The following is a 26,856-nucleotide window of genomic DNA, read 5'->3' on the forward strand; positions in this document are numbered from 1 at the left end:
CGCCTGGCACGTGCGTCAGCAAAAGTCATGGAAACAGAATGGTGACGTAGCTCCAGGTGAGGTATATAAGAGCTGGCCAAAAATTTAAAATATATCATTTACACTTGGATTCGCCAAGAGTTGACCTTCGACAGAAAACAACCCGAAAACAAAGCTGAAGAAAAACACAGAGGAAACTTCGTTGGAAAAAGACCTGTTGCTGAACACCATGGCTTTTTTTGGACACCCAGTGAACGGATACGGTAAGACTTAATTTATTAATTTATAAATGTACACTGACAGTCATTGAAAACGTATTAGCTTAAAAAAAAAAGTTAATACCGCTAATTTTTGTCCATCACTGAGTTAAAATAAAAAGTTGTCTCCGTAATAATCAGTTTTAAAAGTAAAATCATGTTTCTTTTTTGTTTTTTTTTTAGAAGACACATGATAAAATACTTTCAAATCTTCAAGGTGATGACTTTTCATTGACTGTCAGTCAGTGTTTAAATTTATTAATTTGTCCTAAAATGTTTTCCAGCACAAACTTAGCATTAATTAATGTTAACATGCATAAATTAATAATTAATGTAACATGCTAAATTTAAATGTGGACATTTGGTCGAACTGCGTGAAAACCACTTTTTTTGATTTAAACAAACACACTAGTCGATGTTTTCTCGGTGTAAAATGATTTTTAGATGGTACGACTGTTCAGATTTTGGGGGGAACAGGTGCGGAATATGTTATCAGTGGTGTCATGTTTTCAAAACACTGTTATTTAGTTTGAGGCGATCACATTTCACGAATTTGTCGTCGACGATTTGGTGAAAAAAATGGCGACTGGGCTAATTTTTTTGCTTTTTTTTTTTTTTTTCGAATAATGCCAAAAAAATGTATTTTACTTGTGCACCATGGAGACGGTGGAACTCTCAGGAGCTGGCGTCAGAACGTCAGCACGTGCAGATGTAAACATTCCAGGGCCTGTTCTATGTGTATAGCTGATAGCATGTGGCTAACCTGTAGCTCCCTCACTGTTACTCTGCAGATTTAGGGTTTAAATACGGTATAACTGTTTCTACAGTGTATATATATTTTTGAAATATGATATGTTGCCACAGATTAGACTACCTGAAGTTATTATTATTATTTTTATTTTTAATCAGCTCCATTTCCATTAACTAAAATGCTATTTACATGTTAATGCATCAGTAGGAATAATCTAATAATGTAACATGAGGTAAATCTGGTACATATGTTAATTTATTTACTTACATTACTTGATATTACATGTAAAGGTAGTAGGATGCTTATGCAGAAAAATCTATGGACAGGTTTTTAAGCTTGCTGTTTAAGTTTTATGGAAACAGAGAATGTGAATTTTTTTTATGTTTTCTCTCCCTCAGGCGTCTACGAGAACATCGATCTCAATCCCCCCTGTTCACCCTCATCACCATGGCTGGGGACACCGAGAGGCTGGTTTTGTTGGGCCCCCATTTGCTCACCCTAACATCTTTCCCTTTGCTCTCCCTGTGACTTTTGCTCCTGTGGCGTTCGCTCACCGTTGATCCCATGCCTTTTGCGCACGGTGATCCTTTGGCTGATTTCAGGGCTTTCATCGCTCCTGTTTACGCCCCAGTCTTTGCTCCTTTCTATATTCCTACTGTTCCTCCTCATGCCCCTCCTCACCCTGCTCCTTACTTTCATGCTAATGCTAATCCTCATGCTTTCCCTCCTGCTCCTCCTTCTCCTCCCGCTCCTCCCTCTCCTCCTGCTCCTCCTACTCCTCCCGCTCCTCCTACTCCCCCCCCCCCTCCCCCTCCCCTGCTCCTCCTACTCCTCCGCTCCTCCCCTCCTCCCTCCCTGCTCCTCCTACTCCTCCCGCTCTTCCTGAGCTTCCTGCTGATGCTCCTGGTCCTCCTGTTCCCGAGCAGCCAGCCGAGGAGGATCCTGGCACTGAGGACGAGGAGGAGGCCGATGCAGAGAGTACCGTCTCATACACAGACGAGGAGTTAATTGAATTTTTCCTCTCTCTCTTAGAACCTGAGGACCCCTCATCTTCTGGCCCAGCAGGACCCAGCAGCAGTGGTACCTCTCTGGAGGAAGTTGTGGCTCCCTCAACTTCTGGCCCCAGCTCCCCTACGAAGAGACGCCGGGAGGAAAGCGAGGAGGAGGAGGAGGAGGAGGAGGAGGAGGAGGCTCCTGCAAAGAGGCTGAGGGGGTGTGATGGGAGCAACTCATACTAACAGGTATCAGCTCCTCCACATTGTTGCACAGAGGTCAACATTTCTTTCTCCTGAGGTCTGACCTTTGCGTCTGGCGGGCAGACTCAGGTAGGTAGCCTTTGCGTCTGGCAGGGCTTTTGACCTGTGCATGTATATAAACTTTGTATTTGGTAGAACCCAAGTAGCGTCTTGCACTGGGCCTGTTTAATATTTTAAGCTGTACATAGTAGCACAGTGATTAGTCTCTCCTGAGGTCTGACCTTTGCGTCTGGCGGGGCAGACTCAGGTAGGTAGCCCTTGCGTCTGGCGGGGCTGTCGACTCCCTGTGAATGTATATATACTTTGCATTTGGTAGGACCCAAGTAGCGTCTTGCACTGGGGCTGTTTAAGTGAGTTATCTGTACATAGTAGGACAGTGGTTAGTCTGACGTTTCTCTCTCCTGAGGTCTGACCTTTGCGTCTGGCGGGGCAGATTCAGGTAGTTAGCCTTTGCGTCTGGCGGGGCTGTCAGCAACCCATGCATGTATCTTAAATCTGTTAGGACCCAAGTAGCGTCTTGCACTGGGGCTGTTTAAGTGTGTTAATCTGTACATAGTAGCACAGTGGTTAGTCTGACGTTTCTCCTGAGGTCTGACCTTTGCGTCTGGCGGGGCAGACTCAGGTAGCCTTTGCGTCTGGCGGGGCTGTCAGCAACCTGTGCATGTATCCTTTGCATCTGGTAGGACCCAAGTAGCGTCTTGCACTGGGACCTGTTTTATTTTTTTAATCTGCATGTTGTAGCACAGTGGATAGTCCGACGTTTCTTTCTCCTGAGGTTTGGCCTTTGCGTCTGGCGGGGCTGTCGACTCCCTGTGCTTTTTTTGTCGCGTGTGTTTTTGTTGTCTTGTTCTTCCGCAGCCTTCCTCATCTCAGCGCTGGAGACCTGTACCGGTTGGTCTGCATCTGCCGCACAGTCTGGCTCCAACCGGAGGAAACGCCTGGTTGTCGGCAGTTATTGTCCAGATCGACGCCAGAGTACAGAGGCGACTGGGAGTGAGAGAAGAAAAGGAGAGGAGAGGACAAACTGCACAAACTAAAGAAACAAAACATTTTCCTTTCAACACAAGAACACAGATATATGCGTCACACCACAGCAGCGGAGTTCATCTCATCTGGACAAAAAAAGTAAGCATCTGACTTAAAATAATTTAGACTAATGCTTATAATATTATTCATTCCATAACTAAAAGATGACTTGATTTACTAATCATTTTTTCCTTTTCCTCCATGGGGACGAAGAAGGTAAGAACAATGTATCCTCCACCTGTTAATTCTTCTAATATCACTTAGAATGATTTTCTGTGTTTCACTAACTGTTAAATATCTTTTCCTTCTCTCACTCCACCGCCTGGAGAGGAGCTGTTCACTGAGGACAAAAAACGTGAGTATGAGCCTCTGACTTTGACTTTATGTTAAAATATATTTTAAAAAGTGAATATGAATGTATGATATTAGCACAGTTTTACTGATTATTTATGTCTGTTTCTCTAACCATTCTTTTTGTTTCTTTTGTGTTTTTTTCACTGTTAACCACCTGAGCTGCTGCTGATCACTGAGGACAAAAAAGGTGAGTCAAAGAAACCTCATGCTTATTAATGATTCATTTAATAATGACTTAAAGTTTGTATTTCTAACCATTATGTTTATGTCTCTCTGCTCTTGTTTTACCACCTGAGCTGCTGACATTCACACAGTGTGGTGAAAAAGGTAAGAAAGACAGTGAATAGTCTGCTGTGTCAGTTAACAACAAAGAGCCAACGAGAGTGGAGGTCAACCATCCTCAGCAGCAGATCTTCTGCACTCGACTGAGTTAATGTTGATTTAATAAAAAATAAAAGTCAGAAACTCGAAAATGATTCTGCTCTGTCACATTCTTTACCCTCAGAGATGTTGGGCAACATGAAGTTAACACACACTGATAAAGCAAAAATGATACTGATAATAAAAGTTAACATTAAGTTTAGAAAGATAATTTACATATTTTATTTGATTTATTCCACATCTAAACATCTCGTTTACGATTTTGAGGGATCAGTCTGGATTGGCTGCAGTGATAATAACAATACTCCTACTACTAATAATAATAATGAGAAGAAGAAGAGTCACTTGTATTGGAACACAGTGAAAGCAAAGACACAGTCAGGTCTGTGAAGTCAAGATAAATAAGAATTCATTTATTGCATCTGAGTAACTTAAGGCCAAACAATGACACCCTCTGGCATTCTGCAGCCGTCTGACACCTTCAGAATAAAGCTTCTCATTCAGTAGAAAAAAGCAAAGTAAAGGAGATTTGTGCGTAGAAGCGACAGTGGAATATAAAAATGTAACATACTGTAATATAAAGGCATGCAGTGAATGAGGAAGACATGACACAACATTTCCTCCTGTTGAATCTGACGCTGTAAACTCTGACTGGTTGTCCAACAGTATTTCTAACTATGACTGTAACCGTTAAAGAAGAGTGAATAAAATACAAAGTGAATTTAAGGAGCTGTCTGTCTGTCAGTTTGTGCTGCAGTGGTCCAACACAACAAAACATGTAAACCACCCAAACTAATAATGTAACAGTAATCGAACACAGCCACCATGTGGGTTGTGGAAAATGAGCAAGGCGTGATATAAAGTGATGGAACTGCATTCACACACACACACACTCACAGAGAGACACACACACTCTTAGACCTCATTGGTCAGACGCTGATAGGGTTTGGCAGGACGTAGATTTGATGTCTCAGGACTCCACAGTTTGGTTAAAGTGTCTCTTTCCGTCCAGGTACAACATCGACTCTGTCGGATAAACACAATTTGAACACATTTGTTTAATTAGATTTTTAAAGCAGTGTTTCCCATGTTTTGGGGTGTAAATGATTTTCCTGTTTCATCAGTACCAGAGTCCATTGACAAAAACAGGGATTTTACAGAGAACATCTGTTCCAGATGTTAGAGTTGATGTGTTTTACCTCCATATGTCATTGGGATGATGTTGGGGACGTCACGGTCTGAAGCGAAGGTGAAGTGGAAGACGTTGGTGGTGTTGTGCTGGCGGGTCAGCGGGTCCAACACCTCGCTGTGAACTCTGACCTGGATGTACTGCCCCTGTGTGTAACACACCTGAAACACACACACACACAGAAACAGACGGTGATTCCAAAGATTTGTGTTTAACACTCCTAACACTCTGCTTCCCCTCCACACACACTCTCTGACCTGTGATGAGAGAAACAGCAGGGAGCCGATCTCCACAGGTTTCTGGAAGAGGATGTCATCAACTGCCACTAGCCTGGGTCGACACCCCCTGCAGGACAGCAGGAGGAGGGAGGCACTCAGGTTATAACTCCGCAGAAACAGAAATATCCAGCTTTAAACGTGATGATCCTTCTCAAACTCTCTCACCCATAGGAGCAGGCGTTGGCCCAGCCCAGCTCGTAGGCTTTCCTCATCAGAAAACCTCCAAATATCCTGTTGAAGATGTTCCTCTCCTGCACGTCAAATCAAACACACACAAAATATGTTTAATGTTAGAGTAGAAACAGCCTCAAACGTCCCTCCAGGTGTTCCTTCCTCTCACCTGTGGGTGGCAGATCTCCAGCCCTTTCAGTTTGGCGTCTTCCATCCACACTGAGTTTGGAGGCAGAATTCTGCTGCGGAAACTGACCGTCCTGGAGGAGGAGACACAGAGAAATATTACCCACAATATAACTTATAATAACACATTTTAAACCATTACAATTTAACACATCAACCTTACTGGAAAAAGGAATAAAGAAGGGAGCCACACAGGTGTTTTTGGCCAGTACCTGACCCAGGTGCAGGCTCTATTTTAACTTCTGTTTCTGATTTGTGAGCTCTTTTCATCACCAAACTTTGATTTAGAAAACAAGCAAAGCTGTAGCTCCAGTCTTGCAGTGATGATGTGATGTGATGATGAAGTGCAGGTGTGATTTCACTGCATCTCAGCCGTACTTTGTATCCAGGGTGTTGAGGAACAGACTGTGGACGACCTTCCTCTCCTCATCGGTGGGAGCGACCTTCAGCAGCGACGCGGTGCTCAGCTCCACACGGCGGGATTTATTGGCTGCAAACCGAGGGACAAAAACGCTCAGAATAAAAAGAATAACATTAGATTAGGTCAATGAAATTATGCCACACCTTCTCCCTCCTGGAAGATCTTCTCCTCCTCTGGTCCGTCTGGCTTCAGCGGATTTACAAACGCTGCCCTGAAATAAAGCAGGTCAGAAACAAACTGTCGTTAGCGAAAAGTTTTAGGACTGTGGACGAGTTTCATCCAGAGACCAGGCTGAGGCTCTTACCTCTTGTTCTCTGGGTCCCGGGCCACCATGACAAACGTAGCATCCAGAACCGGGGCATAAGCTCCATCACGGTACTGGAGGAGGACACAGAGTCAGTATTCAGGAAGCCAGAGGGTGTTTTAGTTCAGGAAGACATTCAAGAATACATGTGTGATAAATACTGTCTGTGCCTGAGTGTGTACAGTATCAACGGGCAGGTGTGTGTGTCTACCTGTGACATGTGCATCTTGGCTTCAATAGACGTCTTTCCCACCCACGTCACATGACCAGTGAACTTGATGTCGCAGTCAGGATAGATGATGTGCTGCCTCATGTCTGATAAACAACAACACACATTTCAACAAGTATTGAAACTGAATTCATTTTCTGACAGTGATCAAAACTGTGCTGTGACCCTACTCTTAATATAAGAGACTTACCAATTTTATCCACCAGGGCGGTGACAATAGACAGAGGAGACCTCCTGAGTGCCGGGTTATAGGTGTGAGAGTAAGAGATCAGGACTGAGGAGAGAAAGGGCAAAGTAAATGTACTGATGTTTGATGTCTGAGTATAACAGTAGTTTTTAAGGATTTTAAAATGTTACCTGCTAAACTATCCAAGTCCTCCAGGATTCGACCGAACCTGAAAAGAGAGTGAAGACGAGTTAGAGGCCAGAGCTTCAACCTTCCCTTATCCCACATACTGATACTGGTGTGTGTGTGTGTGTTTCCACCTGACAGTGTTGTGGTAGGTCAGGTATTTCTCTCGGAGCTGAGGCTCGGAGCCCAGCGGCAGGTGAACCTCCAGGAAGCTGTCCTTCATCGTCTTTGCTGGAAGGTCGTTTTGAGACTTCGCCAACATGGACGACAGCGACGCTCGCTCTGCCATGGCCTGCTGGTGGTCGCTGCAGAGCCGATTAGAAATGATATCACTCCATATAAAACCTCAAAGATACACTCCCTGCTTCTGTCGCTGGTAAATATCCATTTCCTTACTAGTTTTTACTTTTTTGGTATCGACAGATATACGTCCATAAAGCCAAGAACTTCCACCTGTAAAGTCAGATTCATTATCCTGTTAGATTTAAAGAATTATTTTTATGTTTATGTATTATTTGCCAAACAGTTAAATCCAGCGATATGAGAATAGGAAAACAAAAACATACAAACATATGAATGAGCAAAGAAAGAAAAGAAACAGGTAAAAACTTGATGGATAATTAAAATATGGGACAACTCTCAAGTTCTGGCCTCTTAGTTTCAAATAAAGAAAATGTTTTTGTATAAAAAACATGCTAATACTGCTCAAAGTAAAGTGTTATTAGACTCAAACAAAACCAGCTCAAACACTGGTGTGTGTCCCTGGTTCAGTACCTCCAGTTAGTGGAAGCTCCCACGATCTCTCTCAGCCTGTTCCGCACTGAAAAACACAGAAGAATCAGTCAGAACTCGTCCGTACTCGTGTGTTTTCTATGTGTGTGATAGGGCAGTGAAAGCACCAGAAGGTCCAGGCTGCATGTTTCATACTGTCTCTGTCAGAGGCCGAGTAACAAACACTGAGCCTGTTTACAGCTGCAGCCGTCAGAAACAAACAGTAACAACAAATTCAACTGGAACATATTCTTGCTTTTTGTCTGGAGGCTGCTGCATACTGAGCCCAAACAGCGAGACAATATAAAACAGCACAGAGAAAAGAAGCAGCCAGGTGGAGACGAGTATCACGTGGGAACCAGCTGTAACAAAACACTGAAGCTCAGTGGCACAGAGAGAAGGAGAGAAGAGGTTTAACAGATGCCACCAACGAGCGCTGCAGGAGGGGTTTAGCTCTACTGTGGAGCACAAAGAGAAATCCAGCCGGCATGAGCGTTAGATCCAGACCTACTGAGACGAGAGGCAGAGCAGGTGCACAGTGAAAGCTGCTGTATGTGAAACAAGGTGTGCTTCAGGTAAAAGAGAAGGGACGGTCAGTCAGTGGGGAAACGTGCAAAGGAGAATTAACAGGCAATTAGAGCAAATTAGAGGAGAATTACTAGACACGGTTTACCAACACGCACCATTTGACACGTGTAAAAGTGGATTTCCTGTGGAGAAACAAACACGATTGCATCATCTGTAGGGTTAAAGGTCAGGGGATAGGGATGGACACACAGGGGGAGCAACTGATTTGGGATTCATTCACACATAGACATTAAATATGGCACAATTTCACTACGATCATTTGTCTAAAGCACCGAAAGATGTTCGCCTGGCTGTGTGGACGAGGCTTTAAAGACTTTTATTACTGTGAAATAATGTTTGATGATGATGTTTCCTGTGTTCTGTAATCATCTAATGGATGGATGATTTGAACCTTCAACCTTGAAGGAAGCAAAATGTACAGCTTACAAGTAAATGTGTGCAAAAATATAAATGATTAGAACATTTTGTACACTTTTTAGGGGGAGAAATTATGACTAGGAACCCTAAAAATATTTCTGTCAAAACTACTAAGAGTGCAAGTGTTTTAACTGTGCAAAACAACAAACTTCAAAATTTTGTTTACAAGCATTTGTGTTTGAACCAGGCAGGAGTCGGTCAAGTCAAACAGGGGGTATGGTTGCCATCTTACCCTCAGCCATGTCTGGCGCCCTCCCATGCTTCGACGACCCCCCTGTGCAGAGCGACCTGGACGCCAAGGACGCAGCCGACCGGAGCAGCAGGAACCTGCAGCCCACACAAAAACAAACAAACCCCCGGGATGACCAAGGAGTCCAGTTACATCCACATCCTCCTCTAATTATAACTGCTCAGAGGCATTTGATCTGATCTGTCTGTGAGCGAACAGCTGAGCAGACAGACACTCTCTCACTGCTGTCTGCATGATGTAGAAGTCATGGTGTAATCACATACTTCACTTCTCTTTGTTTTTAAAAGCATCTGCTCCAAAAGTGACAAAACACAGGTGGCACGGACATCGAAATGACCTCTAATTATAATTATTTAACTGCCACAATTATGGTTTTTCCTTTACAATATTTTATTTTACTTTTCACTGTAACAACACTTCTACATATTCTTTACATTGTTTCTGATTGATTTCTGCAATATGCTAGCATCTGTACTTTTATTTTATAAATGTATCTGATAAAGACACATTGGTCCTGCTGCAGTAACTTTACAGAGGTACATTCCTGTGTAGTGGAATACCTCAGTACAGTGTGTTGGTTGTAGTATTTTCTGTAGCAGAGGTATGAACATGACACACCCTATGTGTATACAATGAATCTCCACCCTGTTACGGCCTGGTCTCCAGGTGGAGCAGATTCCTCCATTCATGCTGCGTAAAATCCGTTAAACATGTGAAACACCAGGAGATAACCACTGACACAAACTCTTTACAAGGCTGTTTAGAGTTTCTGGCATCAATTAGCTAGGTTATAAGCATGCTAACAGTTAGCGCTGGCTGTGACTACACAGTTTTTAATCGCACTGACCTCGGTGAGAGCATTGTAGTGTCCGGTGTGACAGAGTTAAAGGTTCAGGTGTCCAAAGAAAACAGGTGAGCGGGTTAAAAGAGGGGGGAAATGACAGGCTGTCTCTCCTCAGGGTGGCGCGGCGCCAGGCGGTGGGGAAAAAAAAGAGAGAGGCTTTGATTTCCGTGTTATCTTTTCAAGCCCCGCCCACTGCGTCATGACGCAAGACGCCCCATTTGGGTCACTTGGGGCATTAACATCCTCAGTACAGGCTGTCAGGCACTGCAGGTATCCGTAGTAGGTATTAGGACAATCAGAAATTGATGCTCATGACGCTTTTTATGTATTTCAGCCCAGTTTTAGCTTTTAAATGTAAAGATTTCACCATGAGACAAATCTATAACTGACTGACTGGTCTTAATACAGAGAGAAATGTTCATTAATAACTTAAAATGTAAGTTGTGATGCCCATAAAGGTTTATTTGCAGCAGTAGTATTTGTAAACAAAGCAGTAAAACCGTTTAAAATGCTATAGGAATCAAATTTATGCAGCAACCTCACAATGATTCTCAGGCTAAATCCCATTTAGACTCTGACATGAATTTTGATCACTGAAATAGCCAGTTGTATATAAACTGGGTCACATACACTGCCGTATTTTTGTGTGGCTTTGGAAAACAGTTGTACAGTGTCTTCTGTGGCTCTGGGAGAGTTTGTCAAGTCTAAGAAAGTAACCCTAAGGTCTGCATTACAAACTGGAGCTGTGAAAGGTGTGTGCATTCACCAGGCAGCGATGGTCCAACAAAAGAAGCCATTGTTTGCATTAGGGGAAAAGCAGGATCCAGTGTTTCTGGACCTTGACCCACACTCAGGAATAAAACTCAGCATTGACTTTGACCATTTGTTTTTAAAAATCTGTCTCTCACAAGTCTGTTGACTTTTCAGAACTGATTCACCTAGCTGCCTGAGTACCCCTCTAGTATATCACCTGAATACTTCTTCTACTGTTGCACATAGGGCTGTAACACTGATACAGCCCAACCTCAGCTAACCTTACTGTCTGGGAGAGGTGGAAAATTCCACTTGAGTTGCCAGAAGGGGTCTAATATGGTGTGTCCTTGCAAACACTGATGGAATGTAACTAAGTATATTTACCATAAGTACTTTACTTGAGTCTTTTGAAACCATAAACACGAGAGCTTAGTTGAAATGGCAACTATTTTGCTAATCCTTTATGTAATGTTTTTGTGCAGAGATGCAAAGTATTTAATAGTTCCAGCTTCTTAAATATGCAGATTTGCTGCTTTTCTTTTCTTTTATGTCACTTGTGATATGATTGCCAAATCAAATCCACGACTTTTAAAGACATTTTAATATTAACAAGAATGCAATCAATACTGTTTTGCAATCAATACTGTTTTACACGGTCATATTGGTCAAGGAATGTGGGAAAACCAATAATAATGCATGTTACTAATGTACAGATAATATTTTTCTACTCGAGCCCAGTAAATATGTTAAACTTTTACTTTAAATTGAATAATTTTGCAGTGTGGAATTGTCAGTTTTACTTAAAGTAAAACACATTTTGAAAAGTTTCTGCCTTCGCCATCAAAAACAAAGACCTTATGACAGAATCAAAACAGACACATTACGTCAACACTCCTCTGCCCCTGATTGGTTACAAAACGACCAGAGGGTGTCGCTGATTCGTCAGAAATTTGAGACCCACATGAACCGACCAACCGTATTCCAGCGCGCGCCGGGTATATATAACCCCGATGTAAACAAAGGAGGGGGTAGTTCAACGGCAGCGACCCAGCCGAGGGTGACTTTTACTGGATGTTCTTGTCTCGACAAACGCGTCTGGACCAGAGGCTGACTGTGGGGGTAAAGCCACTCTGAAGCGAATGAAGAAGCATCTAATCTTCCACTTCACATACCGAGGACTTCTAACGAAAGGAAAAAAGAGTAAAAGAAGAAAATGGAGTATAAATTACGAAAAGCTGAACCAAGGGACGTGTCTGATATCTTACGACTGGTGAAGGTAGGCCTACAGGACCAAAACAGAGCAGATGTGTGGTTAAAATATCACTTTAATGTGGTGTTATTCGACATAAATTCAGCGTAACGGTCGCCCCAGCTGGAACTGCGTTAAGCTAGCTGGTAATTAGCCACTACTAGCTGCGATGACATTGACATTTAAAGTCAGACGAGGCCTTAATCGATGGATTACATCGAGTAATGGTGACGAAGGGGCAGGTGGAAAATGTCCGGAGGATGTCCGAGTGTGAGATCAGTGTGAGATCAGTGTATAGCGGCCTTTGTTGACACCCAGCGACTCATATCCGCTTTGACCGCCGGTTGTCCAAATATGGTCCGTCTGTCTCCCAGATTATGTCTCTCTGAGGGTTTTAACCTGGTAAAATGTTATTGAAGTGGTGTAACCGCTGTCCTGGCGTGGATAACAAAGCATTTTCATAATTACTTTTGTGCATTAATCAGTTATTATAATGTGAGAAGTGAGGAATAAATAAAAGTTTCCAGATCCGAAACTGTAGATATTTAAAAGTCTTAAAATGCCTTGAATCCAGTAAAAAAAGAGAAAAAAACAAGTAGATATCTCACAAAGAAAAACATGTATTTGAGATCAGATTACCGCAACAAAACTTTTTTCCATTAGGTTTAACTTTTGACCATTTAAGGTGCCTCGATCCTCGGGTTGTGAAACACTGCGATAAGAACAAAGAGAAGCAGCAAATCCTCTCACAAGAGGCTGCAGCTGTGTAAAACATGTCGTTTTTGCCTGAGAAACGAATTAAATGTTTGATTAATCGATTAATTTGCTGCAGCTTTACATCAGATTTGTTGTTTTTTTGTCCACATCTCAAAGGATTTTCCAGTTTAAAACATTTGTGAGGTTGAAACTGTGGCATCGTTCCTTGATGAATGATTTCAAATATCATTTATAGGAGAAATGTTGGTATTAGTGTATAAAGTGGCAGGTAGGTAACAAGAAATTACTGTACAAAAACACCAGAGACAACACTTTATTTTAACTAGAGCCACAGCTAACAACTGTTTTGAACTTGAGAAGAAATAACAGCTCTGTAGAGCTCAAGGTGACAGTCTTGCGTAACTAGTCGATAAATGCTCAATAACATAACATATCATAGCTGTAATCACTGCTTTAAAATGCTAAACAAGAGCCACCACCACAGAGCTTCAAGTCTGAGCACTCCATTTTTGTATAAATATGATTTTCGACTGTATATATTTAATGTTTAAGAACTGTCAAGTATTGATACTGACCCCAGATCAACTAATTGATGAGCTGCCTCCAGTATTAAACGTAAATATTGTTTGTTTTTTCTTGTTGCAGGAACTTGCTAAATACGAGGAGATGGAGCACCAGGTGACACTGACGGAAAAGGGTGAGATTATAAATGACCTCCATCTGTTTATATACACTTAATTATCAGTCTTCTTCTTCTTGTGCTTAAAAAGTGTTTGTTTCCTGGCAGAACTCCTTGAGGATGGATTCGGTGACACCCCGTTCTACCACTGCATCATCGCTGAAATCCAAGGAGAGACCAGCAGTGACGGTACGAAACACATGAAAGCACACAGCTGCTTCTCTGTTTCAGCTCAACTCTCGCCCTCTAACTCCTAAATATGATGGTGTCGCCTCCACCATCTGCTCAGACTGACAGTGCTCACCCTAAAGGCTATACAGCATGTGCTTCCTGTTTTTGTAAAGTGACTATAGATATCACCATAACCGAAGCCTGCCGCCACATATTTGCAAGAGTCTAGATGCTGCTCGGCTGCACGAGTTCAGACACAGATCTGCTCTCAGTATATCTTCATTCAGTAACAAGACTTTTTAAATGATGATTTATTTATTTCTCAACAATTCGCAGCACATCCACAGGAATTTCAGCACATTAACCTGCAGTTTTGGCCAGGAAATGATTAATGTACGCGTCACACAGCAGCTGATAAGGAGCTATTAAAAAAGAAACGCATGAAATAACAAGTTTGAGTCCTAACAATGGCACGTCAACGTCTGGGATTCTTTTAAACACTCCTGTGTCTCCCCTCAGATCCGAAGGTGGTGGGTTTTGCCATGTACTACTTCACCTATGACCCCTGGGTTGGCAAACAGCTGTACCTGGAGGAGTTCTACGTGATGGACGAGTACAGAGGTGAGAACAGCTCATCTGTTCCTGCTGAGGTTTAACTGCGTCGCAGCTACTTCTTTATTAAAGATGTGTCTTCTGCCTCCTTCTAGGGCTGGGCATCGGCTCGGAGATCCTGCGGCACCTCAGTGATGTGAGTGTGTTTACAGAACCACAGCTCAGGCTTACGCAGGTGCGATGCTAAATTGGTGAACTGCGCCTTTAACCCTGTCGTGTCTCCTCCAGCTGGCGATGAAGACGCGCTGCACCGGCATGATGTTCGTGGTGGCGGAGAACAACGAGCCGTCCGTCCAGTTCTACAAGCGCCGCGGCGCCGAGGACCTCTCTCAGGAGGAGGGCTGGAGGCTGTTCAGGTTCGACAAGGACAGCCTGGTCAAGATGGCCACTCCGCCTGAGGAATGACAGAGGTCCAGCAGAGCGGCAGAGGAGGGAGACGAAGAGGAGGAGGAGGAGGCACCAGAGTCCAGCTCCTCAGCTCCTCTCTCCATTCAGACGAGGGTTGATTCATAGAGGTTCAGCTTTTAAAAAGGGGAAATCTGTATCACAGTAAAATGATTCTGTCTGTCGCTTAATCACTTATGTTTAATCTAACGTTTCATTAACTGTTCTTTATGTGCAGGATTATTATCGCTTAAGTTTGCAATAAAACAAAACTGATCACACGTCACTGTCTCCTGCATCATTTTTCACCAAGTGTTCGATGGTTCCAGCTGCTCAAATGCCTTAACTGACTTAATAATACATAACAAACTGATTATTTTTAGGTATCACATGGAGCTGGATGCATTTATTATTGTTTACTGGTGTTTCACAGAGCAAAACATGAATCCAGAATCCATTAATATCTGCAAGAGAAACGGAGAAAACTTTATTTTCTTATTCATGCCAGTTAAAACTCAGGTGTCCAGAGCAGGAGAAAGGTGGTGTTTCAATTAATGAACCACCTGTATTTGATTAGAAACTGAATTCAATTGATTAAAGTGCCCTTCTTGAACCTCTAGTAACCTCTGACCTCGGCTGTTTGTGTTGTTTATGCTGAATTCTTAAACCCAGTTTCACCTGGTGGTTATGAGAACACATCTGCAGGTCAGTGAACTTTCCTTCACATGTTTAATCTGTACTCTTGCATTTTGTGTTTCCTTGAGTAAAATATATTAAGTTAATGTAGAGCTGCTTTCAGCAGGCTGCTTACCTCAGAGCTCTTTGTTTCCTATCTGCAGTCTGATGCAGTGCAAAATGTGCTGAAAGTTGTACTTAAATTATAAATAAATACACAAACGTAACTCTTCCTCATATCACAGACTCACAGGAGAGTTATCTGGTTTAGCTGCAGCATGTTGAAGCGCTGAAAGAGAGAAAACACCAGAGTATCGTCACTTTAAACTGACTTCTCTTCTGTTTCCTGCTGAGGAAAGAGAACTGCAGCAAATTAAAACCACGCAACTGTGCAAAATTACAGTGTTTAAAACCCATTTTAGCAAATGACACACTGCAGATAAAGCCAACCAGCAGTCTGTCATTTTACACATTAAATCAAACAGAGCAGGTTTGACTTTAAGGCTCAGAACGTCCCCTGAAACTACAGCTTCTAAAATGACCAGAAAGTTGCATCAGCACCTTTGAAAAATGAGTCCAAACAACACAGAACAAAAGGAGGGTTTCCAGTACTGCAGGACTGTTGCATTAGACTGCATTCGTTTTAAATAAACTAATAAACTGCTACCTAGTGTCATATCAGCTCACAGAGGCTGAGAATAAAAGCTCTATCAGTCTCCTCCTGATTAACACTCAGTTACTTATGTTTTTACCAGACGCTGCCACAGTTCCAGTCAGCAGGTTTGTCCCTGAGCAATAAAAACCAAAACTGTACGTGCTTCTCACATCGCCGTGTGAGAAAACCTTGAGATACTGTTGCCACTTTGGCAGCTTGTAGCCTGCAGCGAGTTGTTCACAGTGTGCAGCGTTTGGCCAGAGATATCTTCTCAAAGCATTCAGGAGGATTTAGGGAACTTAAACCACTTTAAAAAGTGAAATATCAAAGAAAACTACCACATGATGTTTAGCTCCTCTGTGGTGGTGGTTTGGTAGGCGTTTCAGGCTGCTTTAAAAACAGATAAATGCTTCCAATCATCCATGATTAAGGTATTTAAGAGTTCACATCAAGGTCAGAGGGTAAAAAAGTCCAGAAACCTTACGTGTGAAGGAAAAGAGGGGAAGTGAGGGCGTCACTTTAACTGGAACGTTCAGTTTAAAGATGCTGATTCTGGTTTTGGGGACGTGCAGCTCTCATCACGTCACACACACACAGGTCATGTTAAAGAGGAACTGCAGCCGTGGTTTCCCCCCTAAACATCTCAACAGGACATGACCTCCTAACACACTATCAGTCGACGTTTTCCTGCTGCGCACACTCAAAAAAAGAAGAAAAAACACAGCTCAGATCCTCCAGGGAGCTGCTGCAAGAAGAACTATGTGAATGACCTGGTTTTCTGGAGGCCACTTCCGGAGCTATAGGTACAAAGACGGTAATAAATCACAGAGGCAGGAAACCCAACTGGTTTGAATTAACTGAGGTATTTTTGAACCTTCAGATGTTTCTGGTTGTACGTGATTCAAATCCTTAGAATCAGTGCAATACTGAGCAATAACAGACCTTTTTATTAAAGAGTAAGATCCTTCTTTTTCAATACCAGACTCCATTGACAAAAACAGTGATTTTACCAAGCAGAAAAAAAGAGCTGCTGGAATACCACTGCCTCCATCTGTTAGTGTGTGTGTGTTACTCTGTGGTACTTTCACTTCTGTAAAGTATCTGATTACTTCTCCCACCACTGAAAGTCACACAGTAAGACAAACACACGAGGCAGCAGTCAATCGGAACCTCCTACGCTAAAATTAGTGCTTTTGTTAATGGAGTCTGGTGACACAGAGATGTTGTGTTTAAGAATTCATGAAGATGTGACCTCAGTTAGATATCATGTTTAATTACATAGCATTAAAACCTCATATAGTATATACAGTGTGTTATTACACATGGACAATAAACGCAGTATCATCCAGTTCATTAATAATAATTAAAATAAGGTGGAATGCAGATGTTATTTTACATGAGGAGAAATGACGCTTTAAATTCACATGAATGAAACTGTGGTGTCTCTGCAGTCACTCCTCCACCCACACAGCATGAAGAAGTGAAACTGCAGAGGACAAACGCTCCTCCTTTACAGGACAAAATGTTTTAGGTTCTTTTTCATCATTAGCAGTTTGTTAACATGCAGCAGGAGCAGGCGGTGGTGCAGAGATCAGAAATCTGTTTAATACCAGCTGTAACAGAATAAAACTTTCCACTTAATTTCTTTGAATTGTTGAGTCAAATAAAATTAACTCTAAGAACATGAACAACCTGTAGCAGTGAAAGAACTGGAAAATTCCTGTTATTTGTATTTTTAATTCATCTGATCCACTCCCTTTCTGGGTTGAATAAATTCTTAACTTCTTATTTTTAGTCATTTTTTTGTTTTTTCTGAGTTTTAAAACCTTCATGTTTTTCTATTAAGCAGCTTTAATGTAACAAACTGTGTTGGTGGCAGATTTTCTTGCCCGTTACAGACGTAACACTGTAAAAACTCGACACAGTGACCTGTTTTGTCGAGCTAAACAGAAACTGGAAGAGCTGAAGTCATGGAAGGAGAAACTGGGAATGGTTCCAGAGGAGGAAGAGGAGGAGGGGGACTGTTCCAAGAAGCAGAGTTATCTGGATGAGTGGAATGTGGATTGATGGAAACCTGCTTCTTGGAACAGGTGGTGGTGTCCAGGACAGGAAATAGTCACTTCGCACCTCCGAGCGAGTTTGTTTGTGTGTGAAAGATGCGCAGGATGAATCTAAAGGAGTCGTACAGGTGTGTGAGTGTGTGTTACTGGGAGGTGAAGGTCTCTCAGGATGGAGAGGGGTCTGGTCTTCTTGGAGTCTCAGCTGGTCGAGTCGCTGCTCTCTGTTTGCTCCTTCTTCTCAGACTTCCCCAGAAAAAAATACAAATAAACAATTAATATCAATATACACAGTGATTCTACACCTTGAAATATTCAGATTATAGAGAAAATACTAAACTGCCAGCAGAAGACTCACCTTCTTTTTGCCAAACGGTGGATCTTTCCATAGATTTTCCACCGTCACACGGCCCTGCTGAGCCCAGGTGAACGCAGAGTCTCGACTCACCTGGAGGAAACACAGGAAACACCATTTAGCCTGAGAATCATGGTGGATCATACGTTATATGGGTTACAGAGATAGATCTTTTTGTTTAACCAGAAACAGCGGTTTTATCAATACCAGACTCCATTGACAAAAACATGGATTTTACCAAGCAGAATACAAAAGCTGCTGGAATACCACTGTTAGTGTGTCTGTGTTACTGTGTGGTACTTTTATTTATGCAAAGTATCTGATTACTTCTTCCACCAATAACACAGACACACTAACAGATGGAGGCAGTGGTATTCCAGCAGCTCCTGTGTTCTGCTCAGTAAAATCCCTGTTTTTGTCAATGGAGTCTGGTATTGATATGTAGTGATGTTTCTGGTTAAAGAAAAAGGATCTTACTCTTTAATAAAAAGCTCTGTTCTTTCTCAATACGGCACCAAGTCCAAAGATTTTTGTCCCCATCAGTCATTTAAAAGCAAAAACATGGGAAACTAAGGCCCAGGCTCAAAAATACCACAGTTATCATTTCATTTTTAGAGATATCTCTCGTGAAAACAGCTTCAACATCTGCGTTTTTCTTGTCAGCACATGTGTTTTCACAACTGTGCCCTGCCCTGCTCGTCTGCTCCATCTCTGCATGTGTTGTGGGCAGAGGTGTGATTATTTTCGGGAGGGTGCGTCTGTTTTTTTTTTTGACATCAGACATCAGTGAAAATTAGAAACAAAATTCACAGCCAGGGCTTCCTACAGGAAAAGAACAACCCTTTCCTAAAAGGAAACGAGTCAGAGATCAAACACACGCAAACGCTGATACGACACTAACTGCTGCATGAGACCTGCCTGGAAAGTTTTAATCTACGTGGTGTCCGACAGAGCTGGAGACACAGGGTTTATAAGGCGAGGGTGTGATTTTCCTCAGTGGTTTCCGGCCAAAAAAGAAAAGAAAACTCTCCTGAAATGAACTTTCTTGTTCTCCAGTGCCCAAAGAACATCTACCTAGCAAGAGCAGTTTATACCTAAAAATAAAATAACTCAGAAAGCAGAGGTATATCACCATTCCCGCTTTCACAGCTGCTTCCTGAGAGTATTTCAGTCCTGGGAGAAACATTAAATAAAGAGGGAACTCAGTGTTTCCACTGACATCAGATCAGAGCGTCGGAAAATCCAGGTTACGGGTAAATGAAGAGCTGTTGTGTCTTTGTTTTTAACGCAGAAAGCTCATAATCAGGACAAACGTAAAGTGAAATAGTCAGGCACAATTAGAACCTGACGTGAGGAAACAACAAGCAGCTACAGTTTGATATGAGCTGTTAATATATGTGTTTAAATGATCTAAAAACAACTGATTGTGCTGAAGTGTGCAAGTTAAACACAAACACACCTTTAACAAGGACGCAGCCTGCTGAGGGTAAAACATGGACGCAGTCAGAGCCATGAGTCCAACTGGAAAGACCAGCCTCTTCACCCTGGAGCCTGAGACAGAGACAGAGACAGAGAGAGACAGAGACAGAGACAGAGAGGTGTCTTACAGGTATCAGAGTTCAAAGTGAACAAGCTGCTACATGAGCTGATGTGACCTTTTGTTCTGCTCCTCATCACCTTTATCTGCATTTTATTGATTTAATAATTAACCCCAAAGACAGACAGACAGACGGACAGACAGACAGACAGACAGACAGAGACAGCTGTGTTTATTGGCACAGCTCTCATAATTCTCTGTTTGTGAGAGTAAAATAAGAATTTGTTCCATCGTTTCTTCATCTTGTGTCTTGTTCACTCTGAGTACAGAGCGATAACTCATGCTAACACAGTCCAGATGTTTTGTGTGGAGGCTTCTGTTCCTGTGCAGCTCATGCTCATCCTGAGAGGTTATATCAGCGAGTGTCCAGCTCAGGATCAGTTCAAGGCTTTTTGCCAGCTGGCTGATATCAGGTAGTTTTCTGGGCAAAAGGCCAATCACAGTCTTTGTCTTTATCTCCAGGAAAACTATAAAATGTTTATTACCCATGATTCCAGGGCTTCGGACAATGTAGACACCAAGTATGACAAGTTAGCTTCGTGCTACAACTTGAGGACCGTTTTCTAAAGCCTGTATTTGTTTACATATCTGCAAGTCAGCACCATTAAAAGTATGCTGAATCAGCTATTTATAGTTCCTGTTTACAGTGTACCCATGCACGCACAGACAAGTATCACTGGATTACTGTGATGCTGAAGAAAATGCAGTTATAAGAAGCATCTTTTATATGATTTTTGACCAGATTTATGGTTTATCTGTGAGACAGTGAAATATCCTCTGGTAGTGGACGTCACACTGAATCTAAAAATGTGTGTGTCATGTCTGTGTGTTAAGATTTGACTGAGTAGTGCCTCAGAGAAGCAATGTGACTTCTGCAACAATTTGAGACTCAACAGACCAGAATGCAGCAACAAGCCTGTGATGGCTGACATGCCTCAGCTAAAAAGTTATATTGAACTGTTTGTAGCTGTTCTCTGGAGGTGGATAAAGGCATGCTGGGACCTGTAGGAAATGAAACTTTGTTGACAGTAAAAATATTTCATGATTTGAGGCTTTTTCAAGGTTAAGCTGGACAAATAACTCCTGATGAGCAGTTTAACTGATCTTTCCTTGACTATGTTTTGTCCAGTGTTGTGAGCGAGGTGCTGTGTTGTAATACACTCACTCCTTATCAGCTCGTCTGTCACCTCTGACCTGATTATTATATTGTCTGTGGGGGAATGCAGGTCAGTGAGTGTCTGCAAACATGCACCAGTTACCTTTGGCCAAATAGAGACCGAGGAAGCCGGAGAAACCCACAGCGGCCACGCTGGGGTAGAGGTCAGGAGGAGGGTCACTGAGGAACTGGTACACGTCTGAAAGGTAGAATAAATCAAATGTGACGTGGTGGAGGTAAGAAGTCTAAAGGTTTGGAGAGATTTAAGTTCATTTTTGTGACCCTGACATTTTCGGAGCTTCAGGAAGCTCTCGTGGTTGTTCTTACATCACACGTTGCATCGGCTGCACCGCCTGAGGTCAGAAACGCGTTTTCTCACCTGTGACTGTTGTTATTGACGTGTTGATGGTGGGCTCCACAGTCTTGTACACTCGCTGCGGTCCAAAGATCAGAGACAGAAACAGACACAAGAGCAGAACAATAACTGAGCTCTGGAGCAACATACAACAGCTTCTTCTATCTACAAACAAATAAAGTGGTGTTGCACCATTTTATAAGAACAGGAAAGGAGAAGCCTCTGTGTAAAAATAAAATCCAACTCCATCTCAACTTTCAAGTAAAGGAAAAACCGACAGCTTTGTCACAGATGGTTTGGACATGTTTTTGCGCAGCCTGCACTGCAGCTGTCGCCTAAAAGAGTTATCAAACAGCCTTAAATAACTGTTGTTCATAGCAGGCTGAACAGCAGCAACAGCTAGAGAGAAACCTTTTTACAAACTGGTCACTTACCTCGACTTTCTCCAGTGCAGCCTGACTGGTTTGCTGCAAAAAATAAAACACACAAATCAAGTTTAAGTTCATTTATTTACACATAATTTAACAACTCAATAAAAGTGCATGATGGAAAGTTAAGATAAGATAATATGGGCCTGTTGGGACCTTTAGCATTTGACCTTCTGACCACAGATGGAAAAAAACACAGTTCCCTTGGTCGGTGTTAAAAATAATCCACACTTTCCTGTGAACAGTGTTAAATCCTGCCGGTTCAAAGAAACAGAACTGACAGGAAACTGAATCCAAACAGATGTGATACGAGCGTCATGTGACTTTGCCAACAGACTAAACTACATGCAAAAATTTGAGCTTTTTGAAATTTCAATTAGAAGTCTCTGTGTGCAGTAAATAATGACTGGGTTTGACCTTAAATTCCAAAATGCAGGTGGTAGGAATTCATTCCACAATAACACAAACCCTGCAGCACAACAATTACAGCTCTTTGTTGACATTTGTTTCCCTGGAGCGAGGCTGCGTGGCATCAGGCGTTGACATACCTGACACTGGCTTGTGTACGGCTCTGCCCATTTCCTCAGTGATGCCACGCTCTGCTCCAACGCCCCGGCCTCTGGCTCCGCACACTGAGGCTCTGCTTCAGGTCTCGTGTATAAAGACGGCAGCTGAAACAAACCAAAACACCAAATGAAGAAATATGTTTTGGAAGAATGACAGAGGTGGAGGATTGGAGAGGTTTCACTCTTGTTTAGAAAAGAGAAATCCTGCAGTCTCACGAACTCTTTCAGTGTATGTTAGATATTTCCCCACAGATCTGACTGACAGGGACACAGCTACAGAGACAGCAGTCATCAGAAACCTGGACAAAATGCTTCCACAGTAGAATAGAGACGTTCCTAGTTCCTACTTACTCTTTTAGGCTCAGGGTCAATATAAAGCTGGAGGGGGAGATTCAGCAATGGACCTCTGACTAGCAGGATTTGTTTCTATACAAAATTACAATGTCGACCTTCAGCTTGTTTGTCAGGTGTTCCTACGTGTTTATATCACTCAATAATCTTCATTTGAAACCCTGAAGAGTATGGATAGGGACAACAAGGTGAGTGACCTTGACAATTAAAAACAACAACACAGTGGTGGTGGTGGTGGTGGTGTGGGAACACCCTCTGCGCCGTCAGTTAAATATTAACCCACCTCATCGATGCTCAGCACCGGCTGTGTGTTCCTCTTCTTCCCCTCAGCGGCCGCTGCCAGCACGGAGCCGCTCAGCAGAGCCGTCAGCCCCGGAGCCGCAGCGCACAGCGACACCTGGCGGCACAACGCGAGAATGCACAAGCCGGTTAAGGACGTTGGAGAATCACAGGTAAAGCGCTAAACGAGTCTGTGGCGTCTCTTAAAACGTATTATTCAGACACTGTAATTTACAACTGAAGAAATAAAGTGAAAATATTTAACGTCCTGTCTTCTTAAAGAAGGAGAGACACGTTTAACTGACATGTCAGCGACAGCTGCTAGCAACATGCTAACTGTAACGATTGGTTATTTTAGCAATGTTTTATTCATTATCTCTGGTCATAGTTCACCGTCTAATACTATAAACCTGTGTTTCACTATATGGTCGCTACTGAGTTAGACTTGAATAACATTTCAGGGAGAAAAAGCAGAACATTAAAACGTCTAGTTACCAGTTTCACATAGGACATTTTCATCCAGGAGTTAAATAAAGGTTTATTCAAAAGAGCCACTGCGCATGTGCATCAGATCTGAACTGCTCTGATTGGTCGAGCGGCCTTAACGCTTCTCCCTGGGTTTAGGCTGTCAGGAGCACTGCCACCGCCCTGAGCCCTGAGAAAATCCGGGATTTAACCACAAAAAATACAAAACTACTATCAACAAAACTCATTTTAATTCATCTCAAGTACAAGTATTCATTGTAGAGAAAAAAAATCAGTCAGGAGACGTTGGCTTTTAGTATATAAGCAAGAAAGTAAGAGCTATAAACAATAACAATAATCAAATTAAAGCAAATTAACCATTAAAAAGTTGGAACTTGTTCTCTACATCCTGAAATTTTGGTACTGAATTTCAGGGTGTAAATTAAAGTCTTTACTTATTTCATAATTTATTTACTAATGCCATAACATGAACTTGAGCTTTGGGTTGCCAGGTGGTGAACACATCCTTTTGGCTGATAATTACTCATTTTAATGGTCTGTTTTATTAGATATTATTCACACTTATCTGTTGGAATCTCATGAAACAAATTTCTCAATCAAACATTTGATTGGTCAACAGAGTCGAGTCAAAAGAAGAATCGGAAAGACACAGACATATAAAAAACACTGAAAATCAGCTGAAAGTTGACCAATATGAACATTTATTTCTGGAAAGAAGTTACAAATCGTTTCCAAAGAGTTTCTACTCAGATTATAAGATATGTTAATCTGATTTTACTTTCTTTTTCGGATACAGTCGTTGTAGCAAGGTATGTCTTTTTTTAATCCTCTATTCTGTTTTCCTACTGACAGACTGAAGACTGGTGGACTAAAGGATGCTGCGCTATGACTGAATGTGCCTCAACTCAGGACAGTAGTACTTTATCGGTTACACGTTTCTTCTTTAAACAGCAACATGAGAGGAGGAGGAGGAGGAGGAGCAGCAGCGAGAGGACTGCAGATGTGGTGATGTTCACGGCATCAGCTGCAGAGTACAGTGACACATTAAAAACGGAAAAGGGACGTGGAGTTAAAGAGGCTGGTTCCCGACCACACCCGCCTCTGACAGTGTGATCATTGATGTGCTCAACATGTGATTCTCCTGTGGCTATTTTAAAGCTTGTGGAAATGTAAAAAAGAAAAGTGACCAGGATAAAAAAGTGCAAAAATAACATGTGAAGACTGTGAAGAACAAAGGTAAGGACATATAAAAGAAAGAATGACGTGTTCTGAACCTGAATTTGAACAATAGTTTAAAAAAAACATTGAAAATTTGGGAAAACACAGTTTGAAAGCAACAACAGCTTATTTCCCTCTTACTTAGTGTTCTGTGTTTTCATTTAACGCCTGTTTAATGAGCTTAAAATGGCAAAATGTTTGTAAAATGAAGTAAGCACAGTGCAATGGCTGCATTCAAGAGCTGCATTAGTTGATTAATCACTTGGGCAGCAACTGTTTTGATAATTTAATAGTTGTTTCAGACATTATTAGGAGCTAAAACGCCAAACATTTGGTGGCTCCAGCTTCTCAAACGTGAGAATGTGCTGCTTTTCTCTGACGGTAACTGATAGATCTTTGGGTTTTGGACTATTCTGAAGACGTCAGAACAGGGTTTTTTTGCTTTCAAACTTTTTCCCCAAATTAGACAACAGTAATACATCAAGAGGTCCACAGTGAAACACACAACTTCTCACTGCTGCTGAGGAGGCGTTTACACAAGCGAAGATCTCTACCAGTGCAGCAAAGCGTTTAAGATTTCTCCCAAAAAGACAAACCCACGTGGCATCGCGTCAACACTGTAAAGCTGTGAAGAGGTTTGTGTGTTGGACATCGTTGAGGAATTAAAGAATAATACCGGTGTGTTTTCAGACCAGAAATGATGACCTGTAAATGTAACATCATTTGGGTACAGGAAAAAGTGATTCTAATAAATAAACCAGAATTTTAAAATGTACCTGTTTGTTCATGTGTTAAGACCCAGCCACATTTTCAAATATCTCCACTACGAGCTTGCTGATTTTATTAACCCCTCTTCACACTGGAGGAAAAGACCTGTTCTCACCAGCATCCATCAATAAGCCACATGCAGTGCTGCTGAGGTGGAAGAGGACAGACGGTCGAGGGTGAAACGAGGAAAGAGGACGAGGTACGATTTGAAAAACAACACGATTCACAATGAGATTCTCGTCATAATAAATAATCCTACTACTGTTACTGCATAGCTCGGTGAAAAGCAATACCTCAGAAAATAAATAACTTAAATACACGGCTGACTGACAGAACTGCATCAGTATGTGCTCTAGCCCTTTTCACAGTTGGCTCATGAAATAAAAAACGTAAAAAAAAAAAATAAAAAAAAAGAGGAAAAATAAATATCCAGAAAGGGCAAGGTCCGGAACACGGAGCTGCTCCTCGCCGGGGCTGCAGGATCAAGGCGCTGGACTCTGCTCAGATGTGAAAGCTTTGACAACAGAAACTTGGCATCTGCTGAATAACTCCTCTGATATGGCTGAAGCGCTCCAGGTCATACTTCAGTGTCTGAAATTAACTCAGCTGACTGACAAACGCTGGTAAAGTTCAGCTTTGGTGGACGAACACTGGCTGGTAATGTTTTTTTTGTGATGAAACAGCAGCCTTGATGATACTGAGCTCCACTGGTTGTTTAGACGCTTCAATTCAAACACACAGAACCTGGTGAATCGATGAGTTTACAGGTTAATAAACAACGGGCCTCACACAAGAACCACTCGGAACAGGAACAGGAAGGCAAAATGAATATTCTGTTCACCATTTTATCCTCAGCATCACGTCTGCTGAATTCACTGAGAGGTTTTTGATTTTTATCGCCATATTTTGGCACAGAAGCTTAAAAATTTCTCTCCTGATGTCGATTTTGTCCAGAATCATCCTCTGCTGCACCCGACAGTGAAACATCACCTACTTCAGGCTGTAACTTCATCCTGTCTGATATCTCTGTGACTGTCACATCCTCCTGACTGCCTCTCACATCAGAAAAACATGACTTTCTCTGATACAACACAGCTCTGCTCTGATAACAAGTTGTTGACAGCTGTGCTATTAATACTTTCTAATAGTTTTGGCTCTAATATCACTGTTCTGACACTGCTAAAAAAGAGCTGAAACAATAAATCAACCTATGTTGATAGATTTCATTGGTTTTGAAGCAGAAACAGTTCTAAAACAGCCAAATGTTCTCTAGTTTCAGCCTCTTAGTTGCAGATGCTGTCGATTTCAGAGGGAAGGACCTGTGACGTGTTTTTACTCCTT

General features: G+C 42.1%; 4 protein-coding genes across 5 annotated transcripts; 2 read left to right on the forward strand and 2 right to left on the reverse strand.

The window, feature by feature from the left end:
- Positions 1-51: 51 nt before the first annotated feature.
- On the forward strand, positions 52-3,727 carry LOC108885023 (cysteine-rich hydrophobic domain-containing protein 1-like). The gene is made up of 2 exons (XM_018679208.2): positions 52-242; positions 2,020-3,727. Exons 1-2 carry the CDS (start codon positions 209-211, stop codon positions 2,223-2,225), a joined length of 240 nt encoding a protein of 79 aa, XP_018534724.1. The 5' UTR covers positions 52-208; the 3' UTR covers positions 2,226-3,727.
- Positions 3,728-4,396: 669 nt separating this feature from the next.
- Positions 4,397-10,183, reverse strand: acot9.1 (acyl-CoA thioesterase 9, tandem duplicate 1). 2 transcript variants are annotated; one of them, XM_018679205.2, is made up of 16 exons: positions 10,008-10,182; positions 9,143-9,237; positions 8,589-8,615; positions 7,909-7,954; positions 7,269-7,439; positions 7,140-7,177; positions 6,973-7,056; positions 6,765-6,868; positions 6,554-6,627; positions 6,393-6,460; positions 6,207-6,318; positions 5,812-5,902; positions 5,637-5,722; positions 5,451-5,538; positions 5,204-5,354; positions 4,397-5,030 (listed from the first exon to the last, which is right to left on the reverse strand). In XM_018679205.2, exons 1-16 carry the CDS (start codon positions 10,019-10,021, stop codon positions 4,975-4,977), a joined length of 1,305 nt encoding a protein of 434 aa, XP_018534721.1. In that variant the 5' UTR covers positions 10,022-10,182; the 3' UTR covers positions 4,397-4,974. The 2 variants fall into 2 exon arrangements, with proteins under 2 accessions (XP_018534721.1, XP_018534722.1); XM_018679206.2 differs by lacking the exon at positions 8,589-8,615 and having other exon boundaries at positions 10,008-10,183.
- Positions 10,184-11,765: 1,582 nt separating this feature from the next.
- On the forward strand, positions 11,766-14,850 carry LOC108885021 (diamine acetyltransferase 1). The gene is made up of 6 exons (XM_018679204.2): positions 11,766-12,033; positions 13,369-13,420; positions 13,511-13,591; positions 14,093-14,194; positions 14,281-14,321; positions 14,414-14,850. Exons 1-6 carry the CDS (start codon positions 11,971-11,973, stop codon positions 14,588-14,590), a joined length of 516 nt encoding a protein of 171 aa, XP_018534720.1. The 5' UTR covers positions 11,766-11,970; the 3' UTR covers positions 14,591-14,850.
- Positions 14,851-17,152: 2,302 nt separating this feature from the next.
- apoob (apolipoprotein O, b) lies at positions 17,153-23,704 on the reverse strand. The gene is made up of 9 exons (XM_018679203.2): positions 23,539-23,704; positions 23,048-23,161; positions 22,396-22,518; positions 21,854-21,886; positions 21,444-21,498; positions 21,168-21,263; positions 19,771-19,862; positions 18,315-18,404; positions 17,153-18,202 (listed from the first exon to the last, which is right to left on the reverse strand). The coding sequence occupies exons 1-9, from the start codon at positions 23,560-23,562 to the stop codon at positions 18,158-18,160; spliced, it is 672 nt and encodes a 223-aa protein (XP_018534719.1). The 5' UTR covers positions 23,563-23,704; the 3' UTR covers positions 17,153-18,157.
- Positions 23,705-26,856: the final 3,152 nt, after the last annotated feature.

The sequence above is a fragment of the Lates calcarifer genome, linkage group LG24, assembly GCF_001640805.2.
Source record: "Lates calcarifer isolate ASB-BC8 linkage group LG24, TLL_Latcal_v3, whole genome shotgun sequence".
Taxonomy (NCBI): Eukaryota; Metazoa; Chordata; class Actinopteri; family Centropomidae; genus Lates; species Lates calcarifer.